General features: G+C 44.8%; 1 protein-coding gene across 8 annotated transcripts in view; it reads left to right on the top strand.

The window, feature by feature from the left end:
- TJP2 (tight junction protein 2) overlaps positions 1-13,701 on the top strand; it is a 107,176-nt gene extending 93,475 nt beyond the window's left edge. For 6 of the 8 annotated variants that reach the window (XM_036330902.1, XM_036330901.1, XM_036330898.1 and 3 more), the window contains 6 exons: positions 4,925-5,025; positions 6,215-6,427; positions 7,583-7,693; positions 9,045-9,377; positions 11,217-11,302; positions 12,724-13,701. In XM_036330902.1, coding sequence (XP_036186795.1) covers positions 4,925-5,025; positions 6,215-6,427; positions 7,583-7,693; positions 9,045-9,377; positions 11,217-11,302; positions 12,724-12,883 — 1,004 coding nt within the window. In that variant the 3' untranslated portion in view covers positions 12,884-13,701. The remainder of the gene's footprint in view (positions 1-4,924; positions 5,026-6,214; positions 6,428-7,582; positions 7,694-9,044; positions 9,378-11,216; positions 11,303-12,723) is intronic. The other 2 variants (XM_036330900.1, XM_036330903.1) reach the window with 1 other exon arrangement.
- Positions 13,702-17,198: the final 3,497 nt, after the last annotated feature.

The following is a 17,198-nucleotide window of genomic DNA, read 5'->3' as shown; positions in this document are numbered from 1 at the left end:
TTGTTACTACTATTTTTATTATAGTGACAGCTCACAGTGGTTCAGTCTTTCCTGTGCCCTGCCTTTTGGGGCTGTAAAAAAGGCCAGGCGACTGCAAGGTCACATATTTAGTATATGGTTGAGCCCACACTGAAATTATAGCATCTCTGAGTATGTGTTCAATATTCTATACATGTTACAACACAGGCTTATTTTTCTAATGTTGAAAGGGGTCACCTAATGCAGCTCCTCCATTGAACAGGTCATTCATCCATTTAACAGGCCCATGTGACTGTGACATGCTCAGCCTCTGTCTACTTCATCCCGCCCTCCACTCCCCCTCGTCACTCAAACTCAAGTCCATTGAATGGCTTGGGCCCTCAGAGAGTTGAATTTGGGCTTCACGTGAGGATACGAGATACCAGGAAGGGACGTAATGGGTTGTAGAGGAAGAACCAGGTTGAGGGAGGCTGGATGAAGGGGAGGACAGGGCAGAAGAAGGAGCCAGTGGCTCTGGGGCACTCCCTTTCTCTCCCTTGGAGTCGGCATCATTTGCTCTTTGGAGCATAGGCCACGACAGCGGGATGGGTCTGATCGAGGATCTGGAGGAGACCACATGTGGAGGGTTTAACAACTCCTGATTCCGCCCCACTGATAGATTGTCACATCCTTGAAGCTCTGTGTGCTGAAGGCCAGCACTGGGCTTAGCCAGTGGGCAAGGCATAACTGTGACCTAATTAGAACTGCCTCTAGCACACCAAACCATTTCTCGCAAAAGCTGATCAAGAATTTGAAGGTCTTAGGGTAACTAAAGTCAGAGGCTGGAATGGAAACGTAGACACTGTGGACATCTAGTTTCACCTAAAACTTGGAAGTGATCCATCCTCACCAGATGTTTCCAGCCTCTTTAAGGGTAGATGGAGCAGAGTGCCGGATGACTGTTACCAGCCAGCCCCAGTATCTACCACAGGGCCTTGTGCAGTGTTGTTCCAACTTCCCATTTGACTCTTCAGAGCTGCGTGGATGGTCCCACTAAGCACTTCCTATTCCCTGTCTCACTCGGCCTGACCAGGTTGTGACTAGATTGTGTGTGTTGTGGCCAGAATCAGAGGCTTTTTATGATTTTAAATTTATGGCATTTTTATGAATTAATACATAGGGATAGTAGAGCTGCTTTGATGAACATATCCTTCAAAATCAAGGGTTATGTTGCCTGTAGTGTCACTAGGCTCAATATCCTTCTTTTTCCTCGTTGAAAGTAACGAGAAAATCCCGTCCCACAGATGAGTAGTACTGTGACAGTGTTAAAGTGGCTGCCCCTGCAAATTCAAGGCACTCCTCAGTTAAGCAGAGATGACAAGGGAAGCTTCATTCTGAGATTTTCCCAAAAGCAAGTTAACTCATATGCGAACATGAGTTAAAATGTTAGGCTGTCCCTCCTGCCTCCCCATTAAAAAAATTATTGGCCCTAACCAGTTTGGCTCAGTGGATAGAGCGTCGGCCTGCGGACCGAGAGGTCCCGGGTTTGATTCCGGTCAAGGGCATGTACCTTGGTGGCGGGCACATCCCCAGTAGGGGGTGTGCAGGAGGCAGCTGATCGATGTTTCTCTCTCATTGATGTTTCTAACTCTCTATCCCTCTCCTTTCCTCTCTGTAAAAAATCAATAAAATATATTTTTAAAAAAATTATTGTAGGATGCATTTGCATGTATATGTCAACAAGGTTATTTTTTTTAAGCATAAAGTTTGAATATTATGTTTTCTTGGGCTTTCTAAAGCACCCAGTTCATGGTTTGTGGACCACTAAAACGGAATTGTGGACTTGGAGACCCTAGCAGGGCCACCCTTCATGTGAAATTGCGGGATTTTTAACGTACCACAGGATATTTAGGTGCTTTTATAAGCTTTCCCAGGTCTCATTAATGTCACATTTGTATAGTTCAGCCCCAGGACTTTGGAAGTACTAAATAAATGCTACTGATCATTGTTAGTAATATTACTTTTTTCTTGCTTTATTATTTTTCAATGTTACATATTATAAAAAGGTAATTCTGTGTCATCATGTAGTCATTGAAAAGGCTTGGGGGAAAAAGTGGGTCTGCGGCAGCTGAAAGAGCCCAGATCGCAGCAGGCAGTTTTTGGTTTCCCAGGGGATTGTAGAGACTGGTGAGCAGAGGACGCAGATGGAAGAGGCTGTGCTGTCTGGCTGGGCACCTCAGTTGGTGCTTGTCCATTTAGAGCAGCCGTGGGCAAACTATGGCCCGCGGGCCGGATCCGGCCCGTTTGAAATGAATAAAACTAAAAAAAAAAAAAAAAAAAAAAAAAGACCGTACCCTTTTATGTAATGATGTTTACTTTGAATTTATATTAGTTCACACAAACACTCCATCCATGCTTTTGTTCCGGCCCTCCGGTCCAGTTTAAGAACCCATTGTGGCCCTCGAGTCAAAAAGTTTGCCCACCCCTGATTTAGAGGGAGTCTCTGCCACATGAATAGCTTAATTGATATTTAATTCACATACCCTACAATTCATTCATTTAGAATGAAAAATTCAGTGGGACAGAGTTATACAGCCATCACCACAATCAATTTTAGGGCATTTTAATTATCCCCAAAGGAAACACCCTACCCATTAGCAGTCATTCCCTGTTTCTTCCCCCACCCCCCACCCCCAGCCTTACGTGTCACTTTTTGCTGTTGCTCTTAACACTTCCTAACCTCCTTGGCTGGGGTGGGAGTCGTGAACACACTCGTGCTAGGGCTGGGAATGGTTGCTCTCAGAATCCCAGGACGCCCAGCCAAGACAGAGGCTGAGTGATGAGCCTTTCACTGTTTCACTTTCTTGAGTTTGAGAAATGTACTAAGCCTGTTCAAAGGAACATACGTCTGGAACAGAGGTGGGGAGGAACGAGAATTACGAATGCTGCTAGAAATCAAAGAATCTGAAAAACCTAATGAGCAAAAGCCAACAGTAAACCAAAGGTATTAATTCTAATTCCAAAGAAAGGAAAGGTAGCATCGTAGTTGTGCACACACCCATTAAAAAGAGGTCCAGCGCATGAGATGGATGTTACCCGTATCTGGGGCTTAGGAAATCAGCTACGGTGAAGTCTTTTTTTCTTTTCTTTTTCACATACTTGATTCAATGTAAATTGAGTAAAAGGTTTAGTGACCTTTTCATTTTATTGGGGGACACGAACATATATTCTGTGTTTCATAAATGGCCTTTTTAAAAAATATATATTTTTATTGATTTCAGAGAGGAAGGGAGAGGGAGAGAGAGACATAGAAACATCAATGATGAGAGAGAATCACTGATCGTCTGTCTCCTGCACGCCCCCTCCCCCTCCCCCCATTGAGATGGAGCCCACAGCCCAGGCATGTGACCTCCTGGTTCATAGGTCAATGCTCAACCACTGAGCCACGCTGGCCAGGCATAAATGTCCTTTTTAACTAGGTTTTCAATACAGATTTAAATCATTTCATACAACTCCAACTTAAAGCTCAGAAAGCATGCATACATTTAGTGCAGATCACACATTTTGTCTCTGGGGTGTGCAATCCTTCTCTATCAAGTACTAGTACTGATGGTATCATGTCTTACCCAAGAGCTCAGTAATGTTGGCAAAGTACCATGATAAGGATGCAGAAGTCCAAGAAATCAAGGTTAATTTTTTTTGAGTTGTCCAATGTATCAGTTTATTCTAATGCTATAAATAATTAATGACCAGGGAAATTGTCAGCTCGCTCAGGAATTTCCAAGGTCAGTGCTAGAACTTCTTAAATGAGAGAATGGTATATGTTACCCGGAAGAAGGCTTGTGAAGCATAGTTGCTTACAGAACTTGCTTAATGCTGCTTTTTTGGCTGTCTGTAGAGAATTATGCAGACTTCAGGACAGAGGGAGCAGGGTGCCAAACAACTTTACCAACAAGCCCCAATTTTCTTTTGGGTGTTAAGAAAAGGCTATGACCTTGTAGCTTGAAAAAAAAAAATCCTAATTTCCCTGTATTATGATCAGTTTAGGTCTAATTTAGTTTATTATTTGGGACCAATGTGCTTCTCTAGTTTATCTCCATTAAGCCCATAAATACCTATTGCTGAAGAATGATTTGCATGTGCTTACTTGGTTGGTATTTTCTCTTGGTGCTCTAAATTCATGTTTTTAGGTGGGCTGTGTCCTGCACTGGCTAAGGCCACAAGCTCTAAAAGCAAACTTCTGAGTTTGTATCTAGACTTATTCACTTACTAGTATTCGGTGTGCGGCCTTGGGCTAGTTTCACTATTGTGCCTCAGTTTCTCTCCTGTAACATGGGGTGACAGCATACCTACCTCACAAGATTTGTGTACACATGAAATGAGCTAATCCATGTCAGGTATTTGTAAAATGCGTGGTCAATCCATGGCAAGTGCTACTATGTAAGATACATTTTGTTCTGAATAGAAACCGTATATTATTTGAATGTATACCTGTAGATCTCGGTGAATCTGTATGCCTATTCTAAAAGGTTTCAGCCTATCAAAATGATATAGATTTAAATATTACCTTCAGTATTTTATTGGAGATATCCAACGGCACACTAGTGTACAGCTTTATTCTTTATATTATACATGTCTAGGTAATGGTCTTTAAAATACGGTACTTTTATATCTATTTTAGGTGTGTTTTCTTTGCTCCTGAAAATATACTCTTTAAAAACATTTTTAAAGGTAGCTTTTCTGAAAGATAGACAATCTGAAATGAAATTCATCCATTTTTAGCATCCATCTATAATGTAAACTCAACCTAAGGGATTTAACATTCAAATATGTGCAAACTTTCTCTTGCGTTTGCCAACGTTTCAGTTCAGATATGACAGAAATGAGTATGAGTGATGTAGGATAAGTTTTCAAGTAAACATTGCTTTGGAAATTGATGCAAACCTTTTTGCGTACATCTCTATAGCAACAATCGACCTAAATGCAGCCAACGATAGCTGGTTTGGCAGCTTGAAGGACACAATTCAACATCAGCAAGGAGAAGCAGTTTGGGTCTCTGAAGGAAAGGTATGTGGCATAGATACTCTGCTGCGAGGTGAGAGTCCGTGTTTTGAATCTTTTCTCAAGAGGGTAGTGAATGTAGTAAAGCCATGCCCATTTGAAGGGATGCCAACGTATGTGCGAATCAGGTTTGCAATTTTATAAATTCTCCTAAAAAGTAATAACATGAAGGGGCTTTTAGAAGCAAAGCAGAACGTGATACATGCAACCCTACATTCACTCCCCTTTTCCTTTTAACGTAGTAACTAGTGTTGTATTCCAAGCACACTAATCAGAGCTTACAAGATCTCGAGCTGAGCTCCGCAACTTACTAAGGATGGGGGAAGCTCCGAGTGGAGGGGAGAGATGACGTTGAGGGGTGCTTAAAAATTAATAGAAGGAGGAAGAGCAAATGGAGGTGGAATCATTTGCTTCAGGATTGGCAGAGAATGGGCCCTCGGCACTTGGTTAGGCGAGAAGAGAGCATTAGGAAACTTGTGCAGGCTTCTGAACTTGGCTAGCTTCTCCTCTGTGAACGATGTTGATGCACAGCTCTATGCAGGGAGGATGCAGAGAGCGTATAGAATTTCCTGTGGTTCCAGGAAATTCCCTACGGGGATAGTCTTCTGTAGTCCAGCTGAAGTGAGGTAGCCGAGAGGGACAGTTTCGTTGTGGAAATGAGTCCATCACCCATGAGATTGTTGAGCCCTAGTCTTGCTCTTCGGGAACTGCACGTGTAGTCAGGGTGTCTCGCATCTCCTGAGCGCGTACAGCCCGCTAAGGCTCTGTGGTGGTGATGACAAGTTGAGCAGGACAGAGGTTCTGCCCTCAAGGATTTGATAATCTTGTGGCTGCATGAAGAGGTGTGCAGCACAAGGCACTTATCGCTAGGAGACAAGTACCAGCCGAAGAAGCTGAAGAGAAGCCCGGTTCTGGAAGACACAGCCCAGCAGTCTGAGGAGGCGTGACTCAGTAGCGCTGTATAAGATGGATGGTGGCAAAGATAGATAGGGTGGAGGGTTCCTAACGCGAGTCCCTGCACAAAAAATGAACCCAGTCATTTCAAGCCAAGCGCTTTCAGGAAAATAAAGTTGACTTCCCTGTCTAGAACCCATCAAGGTTTCAGTCACTTGGCTGTGCCCTTGGGCATTGTCTTGAGTCCCCACTCCCAGGGGCCATGTCACACCCACTGACCCTCCAAAACAAATTCCTCTAGATGGAAGGGCTGGATGATGACGCTGAAGACCGCATGTCCTACTTAACCGCCATGGGCGCGGACTATCTGAGTTGCGACAGCCGCCTCATCAGTGACTTTGAAGACACCGACGGCGAAGGAGGCGCCTACACTGACAATGAGCTGGATGAGCCAGCTGAGGAGCCGCTGGTGTCTTCCATCACCCGCTCCTCAGAGCCGGTGCAGCATGAGGAGGTGAGGCGAGGCAGGCCCCGGGCTGCGAGGCCACGGGCAGGAAATGGAGGTTCTGGTGTTTCACTGGAATTCTTCCGGACAACCGTTGATTCAGGGTGCTGTGGAAGGTATTCCTGAGGGTTGAAACAGATGACGTAGGGAGTCTCATTCCCAGGCAGTGCCCGCGTGGTTGTGTGATAGTGGTCCCTGGGGAAGCAGGACAGGAACTAAGGGGCCTTGGATGTGATGGACAAACTGAACAGCTTTATGGGCCGGCTGTCCAAATTGCAGGTGGAACATGATTTTTAAAAGACAATATTGTTGTATTTACTTGTAACCTTTGATTAGGCCTCTCTGTACTCTTAGGTATGTATCCCTGCTCTTTCTTCTCCATCCTCCCTTTAACCTTTCTGATCTTGCCAAAGCTCCTGAGTGTTTCCCCATCAGTTTCCTTCTCCTGTATTTCAATTTTTGAATTGAGTTCACGATCAAAACACACAGTCACGTGGACTGTGCATCCACCGGCCAGTGAAGAGACAGCTTCAGTGATCCTAGAACTCACAGTGACAGGCACTGAATTAGGACCAGAGCAGTTATTAGTTGCACCTCAGAGAACATTGGGATAATAACTTTGGAGATGAGACTATCCATACTTTTGGATAATGATGGCTATGGACTTCCAATGAGCAACTTCACTCATTTCAGGGAATGATTTTATTCTTTATGAAACAGAAGTACCAAAAATTAAGGTGAAGGGTGGAGGGATAAAACCCACCGTGACAAAAACAGTAGTATATAACGCTGGACCAGTTGTAAAGAATAAATGAGCTCCCTCTATAGCTACAGATAGCTAATGCTTAAAAATGCTAAAAGCTTTAGGGGACAAAAGAGAGCTTAGACTTTTTGTACTTTAAAGGGGAGACTCCTACAGTGGACGCATCTAGTTAAAAAAACGTATCATAACCATTTGCTCATGGGACTATGCCTGGTCTCTGCCTTGTCGGTGCAGAAGCACTGAGTCAGTGTCTCCACGTCTGCAAGCAAGGGATTTTCATGGAAGGTGTGAACCTCACATTCCGAACTCACACAAGTGCTTGGAACGCCAGCAGAGCAGACGAGAGCTCTTTTCTCTCTGCTGCGACGTTCTTGTTGTGAATGAACCTTTGTGTCTTGTAGAGCGTAAGGAAGCCCAGCCCAGAGCCACGAGCTCAGACGAGGAGGGCTACTAGCAGAGATCAACTTAGGGACAATAGTCCACCCCCGGCATTCAAACCAGAGCCGCCCAAGGTATGTGTGTGGGAAGCCCAGGATGGGAAGGAAGAGGAGCTCCCTGCGTAGCCAGGGAAGAGCACTCACAATGAGATGGTGTTGCATTGTGTTTTTAACTCACTATTTCTCTGTTAGAACCTGCCTTTTGGCCTGTTGGGCGAGCCCCAAAATGAGGGAAGGGAGTAAAGATAGGAAGGAGGGAAAGGAAGTTTTAGGAGAACGTACAATTTTAAAACAGTATTTTTTTAAAAAAATATATTTTATTGATTTTTTACAGAGAGGAAGGGAGAGAGATAGAGAGTTAGAAACATTGATCAGCTGCCTCCTGCACATCTCCCACTGGGCATGTGCCCGCAACCCAGGTACATGCCCTTGACCGGAATCAAACCTGGGACCTTTCAGTCCGCAAGCCGACGCTCTATCCACTGAGCCAAACCGGTTTCGGCAAAACAGTATTTTTTAATTAATTAATTGATGGAGAAAGAGAAAGGTTTGACAAATACTGCATGCCCAGAATTGCCAAACTCAGACTATTTTTCTTTTTCTGTCCAATTAGAGTTTTCCACCCACAATCTGATTCAGATTCACCATTAAAATCCTTACTGATGATTTGCTAAAGAAAACCTCCACCACCATCGTTTACAATGCCTCTTATTAGGAGGGCAGCTTAATTTATTTTTTAAGTAAGACATCATCCAGGAAAAAAAATCAATATAAGAACCCATGTCATATGATTCTTTATCTCTTTCTGAATCAAAGCTATGACTAGAGATTTTTCCTTATAACCCAATGGCATTTGTTTATTTCACTCAGTAGTTTAGATGAGAAGAAAGTAGTATGTGATCGTGTGAGCTACCAGAAGTAATTAATGACCTCATAAAATATATCAATGAAAACTTACAGGCAGGCCTAGGATCCAAGTATCAAGGGAAAGTGGCCACAACATGATATGTCTTCCCCACTCCCTACACCAGTCTCATTCATGGCCTCACCTCCGAGCCAGGGCATGTATCTCCATGTGGCATGAACTCAGGAACCCACTCTTGGATCCTGAAGTCTGACTGGTTCGGAGGTCGTCTCCGAAATTTTAATCTTCTCTTGAGTGACATTAAGTCTGATGTACCCCTCACATGTGCAGGGCTCCCAGCACTTCCCAGCACCCTCTTGGTTTGCAGAACTCTTAATACTCTTCGGTAGGAAGTGAGGAAGGGATCGGGATGCCCGGCCAGTGGCTGTTGGCCCTCCCCTATTTGATTCTTTGTTGATCATCTATGGAAACTGATCAGGAAATGGAGTGTATTAAATCACTAATATCGATGTGACAATAAAATGCAAGCCTAAGGTAAAAGTATGTCATTGCTCCCCGCAGGCCAGGACCCAGAAGAGAGAAGACTCCTTTGACTACTCCAGATCCTATGAATACATGCCAAACTCCCCTCCAGCTGTAGCCGGTAACGAAATTCCCGGGGCATCTGCCAAGGGTCCTCCTCCTCCTATTGCAGCAAAACCTACCTTCTGCAAACCTATATTGAAGCCCTCCACTCCAGTCCTTCCCCCAGAGAGTGAGGAGGCAGGAGAGGGCAGCGAGGAGCAAGATAATGCGTCCAAGTCTGTCCTGGGCAAAGTAAAAATATTTGAGAAGATGGATCACAAGGCGAGACTCCAGAGAATGCAAGAGCTCCAGGAAGCGCAGAATGCAAGGGTAAGTGTTTTGAACCACTGGGTTCCTTCAGCATGCCAACAATAGGAATTTTAAATAAGTTTCATTTCAATAAAATCCTTCAGTCCTTTTTCTACGGCACTAACACAAAGGGGATATTTACGTGCATGGTACTAAAGGCATGTCCTCGGTGTGTGCCATTTCCAAATTGGCAGCTATTTGTGCATCCCTTTTTCTTCTAATCAAGAAAACCTAACGGTATAGGTCAGTGGTTGGCAAACTGCGGCTCGGCCAACCGTAGCTCGCGAGCCACATGCGGCTCTTTGGCCCCTTCAGTGTGGCTCTTCCACAAAATACCGACTTCTGAGCATGGGCCACGAAGTTTCAATCGCACTGTACATGCGCGCCCGCACATGGTATTTTGTGGAAGAGCCACACTCAAGGGGCCAAAGAGCCGCATGTGGCTCGCGAGCCGCGGTTTGCCGACCACGGGTATAGGTGAATGAGATTCTGCTTTTTGTATTTCAGAGCTTTATGTTGGGTTCTGGGGAGTGAAAGTGTGACAAGAGAATCAGTGCCTCTCAGAAGTTACTTTTTTGTTAAAACATTTGTTGTTTGTTTGGTATCTGAGTTTTCATTTGCTCCCAGATTTGCCTTAGAAACCTAGCGAATGCCGGGTTCTAAAATTGATAGGCCCACAGATTGTACTTTGTGGTACTGTTTGTATTTTTGTGCCATGTGCAAACATAACCTTTTGAAAGTTAAAGAAGAGTTTAGGGAAAAGTGTGTGGAGCATATTCAGCCCAGTGGATACGGGAGTTCTCGTCATTTAAGTCAGCCACAACAGCAGGGCTTCTTAGCCTTTTTCTTTTTCTTTTATTGTGATAAAATGCACACATAACAAAGCCCTGGCCAGTGTGGCTTGGTTGGGCATCATACCAGTTCGATTTGAGGTTGGGGCACATGCCTGGGTTGTGGGCTCCCTCCCTGGTGGGGGATAAGGGGGGTGGGGGGGCCAGTTGATGTTTTTCACATTGATGTTTCTCTCCCTCTCTCTTCCTCTCTCTTTTTAAAAATCAATAAACTATTATTTAAAAATAAATAAATTGTACATAATATTTACCATTTGAATTATTTTTTAAGTGTTCGTTGACATTAAGTACATTCACATTCTTGTGTAACTATCTCCACTATCCATCTCCAGAACTTTTTCATCCTCCATAACGGAAATTCTGTACCTATTAAATTATTAAACAGTTACTTCCCATTATGTACACAACTCCATCCCCCCGGTAACCATTCTGCCCCCCCCCCCCCCCCCCATGATTTTGACTACACTGGCAACCTCACATAAGTGGAATCATATAATCAGCCTTTTGTGACTGGCTTATTTCACTTAGTATAATGTCCTCAAAGTTCATTCATGTTGTAGCACGTGGTAGGATTTCATTGCCTAAAACGTTTTTCCTATTTGTACCACTAGGCATCATACAAAAGCATGGAAACTAAAGTTGCTTCTATTTTTCCTCTTCTCCTTAAAGTGGGATTGGAAAATGGGACCAGCAGGAAATTAGCAAGCTGATTGTCTAGTGCAGTGGTTCTCAACCTTGGCTGCACATTAGAATCACCTGGGAATCTTTTTAAAATCCTGATTTCTGGGCCTCATCCTCTAGAAATTCTGTTTTTTTGTTATGGGGTGGGGCCACAACATTAGTAACAAAGAAACAGAATTTCCGGAGGATGAGGCCCAGAAATCAGGATTTTAAAAAGATTCCCAGGTGATTCTAATGTGCAAACAAGGTTGAGAACCACTAGACTAGTCACTAGACTCTAGTGATTCATTCTTTCCCTCTTTTTTTTTTATTTTCTTAATCACCACAGATTGAAATTGCTCAGAAGCATCCTGATATTTATGCAGTTCCAATCAAAACCCACAAGCCAGAGCCTGGCTCGCCCCAGTTCACAAGGTAAGGGCTGCTCAGCAGGTCTAGGTCTGCAAGAGGGGCTGACCTAGGACTTGGACTCCTGGGGAAGAATTTTCTTTTTTTTAAAAAAATCTTTAATTTCTTTATTGGTTAAGGTATTACAAGTGTGTTCTCATCCCCCCCATTAACCCCCAACCTCCCCCCCCACTCATCCCCCTGTTGTCCATGTCCATTGGTTTGGCTTATATGCATGCATACAAGTCCTTTGGTTGATCTCTTCCCCTTCCCCCACCCTCTCCTACTTTCCCTCTGGGGATTGATAGTCTGATCACTGTTTCTCTGTCTTTGAATCTGTCCCTGTTCATCAGTCTATGTTGTTCTCTATATTCCACAAATGAGTGAGATCATGTGGTGTTTATCTTTCTCTGACTGGCTTATTTCACTTAGCATAATGCTCTCCAGTTCCATCCATGCTGTTGCAAATGGCAAGAGTTCCTTCTTTTTTACTGCAGCATAGTATTCCATTGTGTAGATGTACCATAGTTTTTTAATCCACTCATCTGCTGATGGGCACTTAGGCTGTTTCCAAATCTTAGCTATGGTGAATTGTGCTGGGGAAGAATTTTCTTCACCTGCATTTCAAAATACGAAGAAGACGTTTTCCCTCCTGATCAAAAATTTGCCTTACTTATTTAGACACATTTAATTGTAAAGATTACAGAGTCAGTTATTCATGGTAATGTTGCGTGTGTGCTAAAACTCTCTGACAAAGCATAATCATTGGCATTTCAAGTCAGTTTCCCTTGGCACATTGGAGCACAGCTATGTTAAACGGTGTTAGGATAGCCCATGAGCAGAATTCCTAGGGCCTAACCCATTTCATTGCCGCTGTTTTCTGGCTGTTAGCCAAGCTCCTTAATTCCTTAGCATCACCCAGCTGAACTGTGGTCTGAAGGGAAGATGACAATCAATTGACCGTGGGTAAGATGCTGCATTTAAAAATTGCTACATAAGCACTAGGAATGACCACAGTGTCTTCCCATGGAGGTTATACACTGGATCATTTCCTGCTTCCGAGAATAGGCACTAAAAAAAAAAAAATCACATTTCTTGTGGCTATTCTGACAGGAAGCTAGAGTCTAGAGATTTACAGCAGTAGAAAACTAGGGACAAATTTCTTTACCAATCCAATAGTGGCACTTGTAGCCAATAAACTTAGGGATGGGGAAGGCACCCCCTGGTCCAGCTGGGAATTATTAGGCCAAGGAGCACCTTGATGGCTTCCTCCCTCCCTACCCAGGTGGGTATCAGCCTTGACCTGTTACTCCCATCCCCCACTCCGGGAACCTGCAGCGGGGCCAGCAGTGCCCCTGGTTTGTCAGCGCAGAGTGTGGCCCTGAGGTAAGCCATCTACCTTGTGACTGCCCGCTGTGCCTTTAACCCTCCCACTGTTTTGGTTTCAGACCCCTGGTGCCACAGAAGGGTCCTTCCGCACTCTACCAGGATGCCAGAGGAAGCTACGGCAGTGACGTGGAGGAGGAAGAATACCGCCAGCAGCTGTCAGAACACTCAAAGCGCGGTTACTACGGCCAGCCCTCCCGATACCGGGACACGGAATTATAGATGCCTGCGAATTGGCTCTGCTGTACCCTGATGTCACCACCTCGGGGCAACACTCCTGCAGAGCCATGGGTGGTTCTGTCCAGCTAACACGCAGCGTGGAGATGCCGGGGGGACCCGAGCTCCCGCTTCCTCGTGGGGAGCCCAGGGGACAACCCACACAGATTCAGAGCTGCGAAGGCTCTATTTGTGGGACTGGGTCTGGGGGAGTTTGTGGCTTTTGCTCAGAATTAAGAGAGAAACCACGTTTGATGCTGTTCCCTGCTTCAGTGGACCAAAATCTGTATTAATTGTGTTTGTGTATTTTTAACATGTATATTAAGAAGTGATAACTATTTTTCATTAATAGCTGTATTCAAGGACTGTTTCAGTCAGACAGAATGTGAAAAAAAAAAGGAATAAAAATACTGTCGGACTCCAACTAAATTCAAAGAAGTATTTTATTATAACGCTAAGTGCCTTTGATGAGAAGTGTCTTAAATGTTCTTCCTTTGAAGCTTTATGCAAAGCCATAAAGGACTAAAACGTTGTAACTAAATTTTTATGCCAGTTTAAGAGCTGTGGTTTTCTCTGCACTGTGTCCTCTTTTTGAGGCATCTGTCTTTTTTAGTATTTTCCATAAATTCTGACTGTATATAATCGCTATTTTTGGTTGTTTGGCTACCAGTGCTAAGTAGCTTGAAGACCAAGAAAATGGTATAGAAATGTTTTGTTTGTGCTCCACAAAAGCACATACTTGAGACAAACACATTTTCCCCCCCAAAAGTGTGTGTATTGACAACAGTTTTGTAATTTAATAAAAAGGAGGACATTGCAATCAATAACTTGCTTTATGGTGGATTTCTGCACTAATTCCCATTTTGTTAAATGCAACTTAACGATCATAAAAGTGAGCACATGCCCATTGCTGAACACTGGAAAATGGAGACATATAAAAAATAAAAAATTACCCATAATCCCATCCCTCAGATAATTTTGGTGTCTCTATCAATATGGGTGCTATAATTCATAAACCACTGAGTGCAGTACCTTGAATTTCTGAGCAGTCCTTTGGGCACTGACTCAAATCTGCTTATTTCATAAAAGCCACCTCTTCAATAGAAAAAAAAACAAACACTAAATACATGATGATTTAATTTGCTTATGCCCTTTAATTACAGGAATGAGCCCTTTTGCAAACCCAGGGACAGGAGGAGAGGGGGAGGCTTTTCAGCAGGAGCCGGGCTGTCATCTGGCTCCAGCACTTTTTATGATACCTTCAGGGGTGCAGATAGCCAGGACCTGTATTCCAGAATGTCCTCTAGTGTGCCCGATGGACAGCCAGTGCCTACCCCACCCCTTTCTAATGCATATTCTGCTTTGTACTGGGAAGGATTGAAGTAGTATATGTGGAGTAGGATTAAGAAAAAAAATGCATGTGCCTGGCTGGTGTGGCTCAGTGGTTGAGCCTCGACCCATGAACCAGGAGGTCGCTGTTCCATTCCTGGTCAGGGCACATGCCCAGATCTCAGGATGGATCCTCGGTGGGGGAGTGCAGGAGGCAGCTGATCAATGATTCTCATCATCCATTTTTTTATCCATCGCCCTCTGAAATCAATAAAAACATATTTTTTTAAAAATTAAAAAAAAAAGGGTGCTAGGTGCATGAGGAAAGGGAAAATATCAAAATAGGAAAGACAAAGCCATGAGTGAGGGTAGTGTTCACCATGCAGGCTGTCAGGGCTCCTCTGCTTTCCCGAGGCCACTGTGGTCACAAGACGCGGCTGGTATGCAACTTGACTCAGGAGGTCCCTGAGGGGGGAGTTGCTCCAGCATTTCCTCCCATCCCTCATTATTTTTATTCCGTGGGGCCTTAGGTTGCATCATGCAGTCACGGGCACTTGCAAGGATGATTTTGGAGGCCCGTTTTTTACGTGACCTTCGGGCAGTAGCACAATTCCAAGGGCCACTCAGTAAAAGTTCGGGAGAGGCTGGCATGGTTGAGCGTCGACCTATGAACCAGGAGGTCACGGTTAGACAGGCCAGGACACAGGCGCAGGATGTGGGCTTGATCCCCCGAGGCAGCCCGTGCACAGCTCTCTTCATGTTTCTATCTCACTCTCTCCCTTCCTCTCTGAAATCAATACAAATACATTTTTTAAAAAATTAAAAGTTCTGGAGAAAGCACCCAAAGCTGCAAGTGTGGAAACACCACTCTGCAGTCTGGCCTAACCTAACCCAGAGATCAGCTCTACAGCATCCAGGGCCAAACGCCTCCCAAAAGCAATACGACAAGCATGAAGCCCCAAGGGAAACGTGTATGCATCATCCAGGAAAAATCAGATTGGCGGCGGGGGTGGGGTGGGTAGTAAATACAGGGTAGATCGTGCAACATAAGGTAAACCTCACACAAACGTGCAGGACGGAACACGGGACACTTAAAGCTTTGCACCGCCAGCAGGCCTCCGGGCCACATCCCCACCTGCCCTGCGCCCAGCTCCCGGAGCCTGCGCAGTAGCCACACCTCAAGGCGCGTGCTGGGTCTCCGCCTGCGGGAGAAGCGGTGCACAGCTCTGCGTCCACCCCTCAGTTCACTGTTTCCGTCAACCCAGGTTTTGTTCGGTGAGTGAACGGCAGTAACGTGGGAGCTGGGGCAGGCCTTCATCTGGGTAGCTGACCCGTGGCCCAGGCTGTGAGTGGGAGGCAGGGAAGTACAGGGAAACCCACAGCGGGAAGACGGAATTCAATCCGCCCGGAAGCGCAGGTGAACCGGGTAAAACACGTGCCTGCGAGCTTTCCCACCCAGGCCGCGGGGGCTGGGCTATTCGCTCACCGATTGGCTCCAGGCTCTTCGGGCGGCTCTGTGTGCGCATGCGTGCCTGCGTTGGTGGTGGGGAGGGGGGGCGTGCCCTGGCTACTGACTGGCAGCCGGAAGGCTGGACGGAGACCCCCCGTGGTGCAAGGCCGAGCACCAGGGCGGAGGTGCCCTGACACTGATGGTGCATGGGCTGTGCTTCCACCGAGGCCGCCAAGGTGAGAGGTTTTTCTGTATCGCGTCTAGCGTGGGCTGGGAGAGGCATGAGAGGAGCTGGAGGATTATCCCCAGAGAGAAGGGCAGGGGAGTCTGCATACCAATATTAGTGGGGTTCTCTAGAGAAATGTTTCCCCTACAGTGTGACTTAATCTGAAACCCAAGTGACTTGGTGGGAGGCGGGGTGGGGGTGGTGTTAAGGAATTGATTGGCTCCTTTGATTTTGGAGCTCGGTAAATACAAAATCTGCAAGGTCGGCCTGCAGGCTGAGGCCCAGGGAAGCCGCCAACTGAGTGCAGGGCTGCCTGCCCACAGGATCCTTCCTGCTCTGCTCCGGGAAGGTTCTGATTCAGGCTTTTCACGGATTGGATAAGGCGCATCCACATATGGAGGACAATCTGCTTCACTCCAAATCCACTGATTCAGATGTTACCCTCATTCCCCACAACACCCTTGTAGAAACATCCAGAATAAAATTTAACCAAATAACGTGCTCCCTGTGGCTTCCCCCAGACAACTGGACAATAAAATTAACAATCACAATACCCATCTCCTTTACCTTATAGGCTACCACTGCAGCCCTACTTCTTGTCCAGTGTTGAAGTGTGAATGAATGAATGAACCAACCTACCAGAAGAAGGGAGAATTACATATATTTACACACAGGTATAGATTTTATGATACATTTATATACTTTACATATTTATATATTTATATTTTATTTTAAATAAAGAGTAAATTTAATTTTAACGAGTAGAAAAATCTTAAAAATTAAAAGAAAACAAAAATAAGAGATTCAAGAATTACAGTTGAGAAATCCCAATAAAAATAAACTATTCGATATTTAAAAATAATATTCAGTGAAATAAGTGAGATTAAAATAAAGACTGTGGCCCTGGGCTGGTAGCTCAGTTGGTTAGAGTGTCATCCTGATATGCCAAGGTTGTGGGTTTGGGCACATACAAGAAGCAACCATTGAATGCATAAATAAGTGGAACAAAAAATTGATGTTCTCTCTTTTTCTCTCCCCCCCCCCACCTCCCTTTCCCCTCTTCTCTCTTTCCTCCTTCTCCCTTCCTCTCTCTCTCTAAAAGTCAATAGAATATGTGCTTATAAATTCCCTAGTTAATCCCTCTCTACCCACCCACCCACCCCTGCTTTACCCATATATTTAAAAAATGTTGTTGTAAAAGTGGAATGAATGGAGAAATGAATTGGAATGCAATGTCTGTCTTTTATCACAGAAGCAGGGCAGTGATAAAAGACATGCTCAGTTTAAACTTCAACACTGATACTGTTGATACAAAC

The sequence above is a fragment of the Myotis myotis genome, unplaced genomic scaffold, assembly GCF_014108235.1.
Source record: "Myotis myotis isolate mMyoMyo1 unplaced genomic scaffold, mMyoMyo1.p scaffold_m19_p_12, whole genome shotgun sequence".
NCBI lineage: Eukaryota > Metazoa > Chordata > Mammalia > Chiroptera > Vespertilionidae > Myotis > Myotis myotis.
This window is presented reverse-complemented; position numbering and strand designations above follow the sequence as displayed.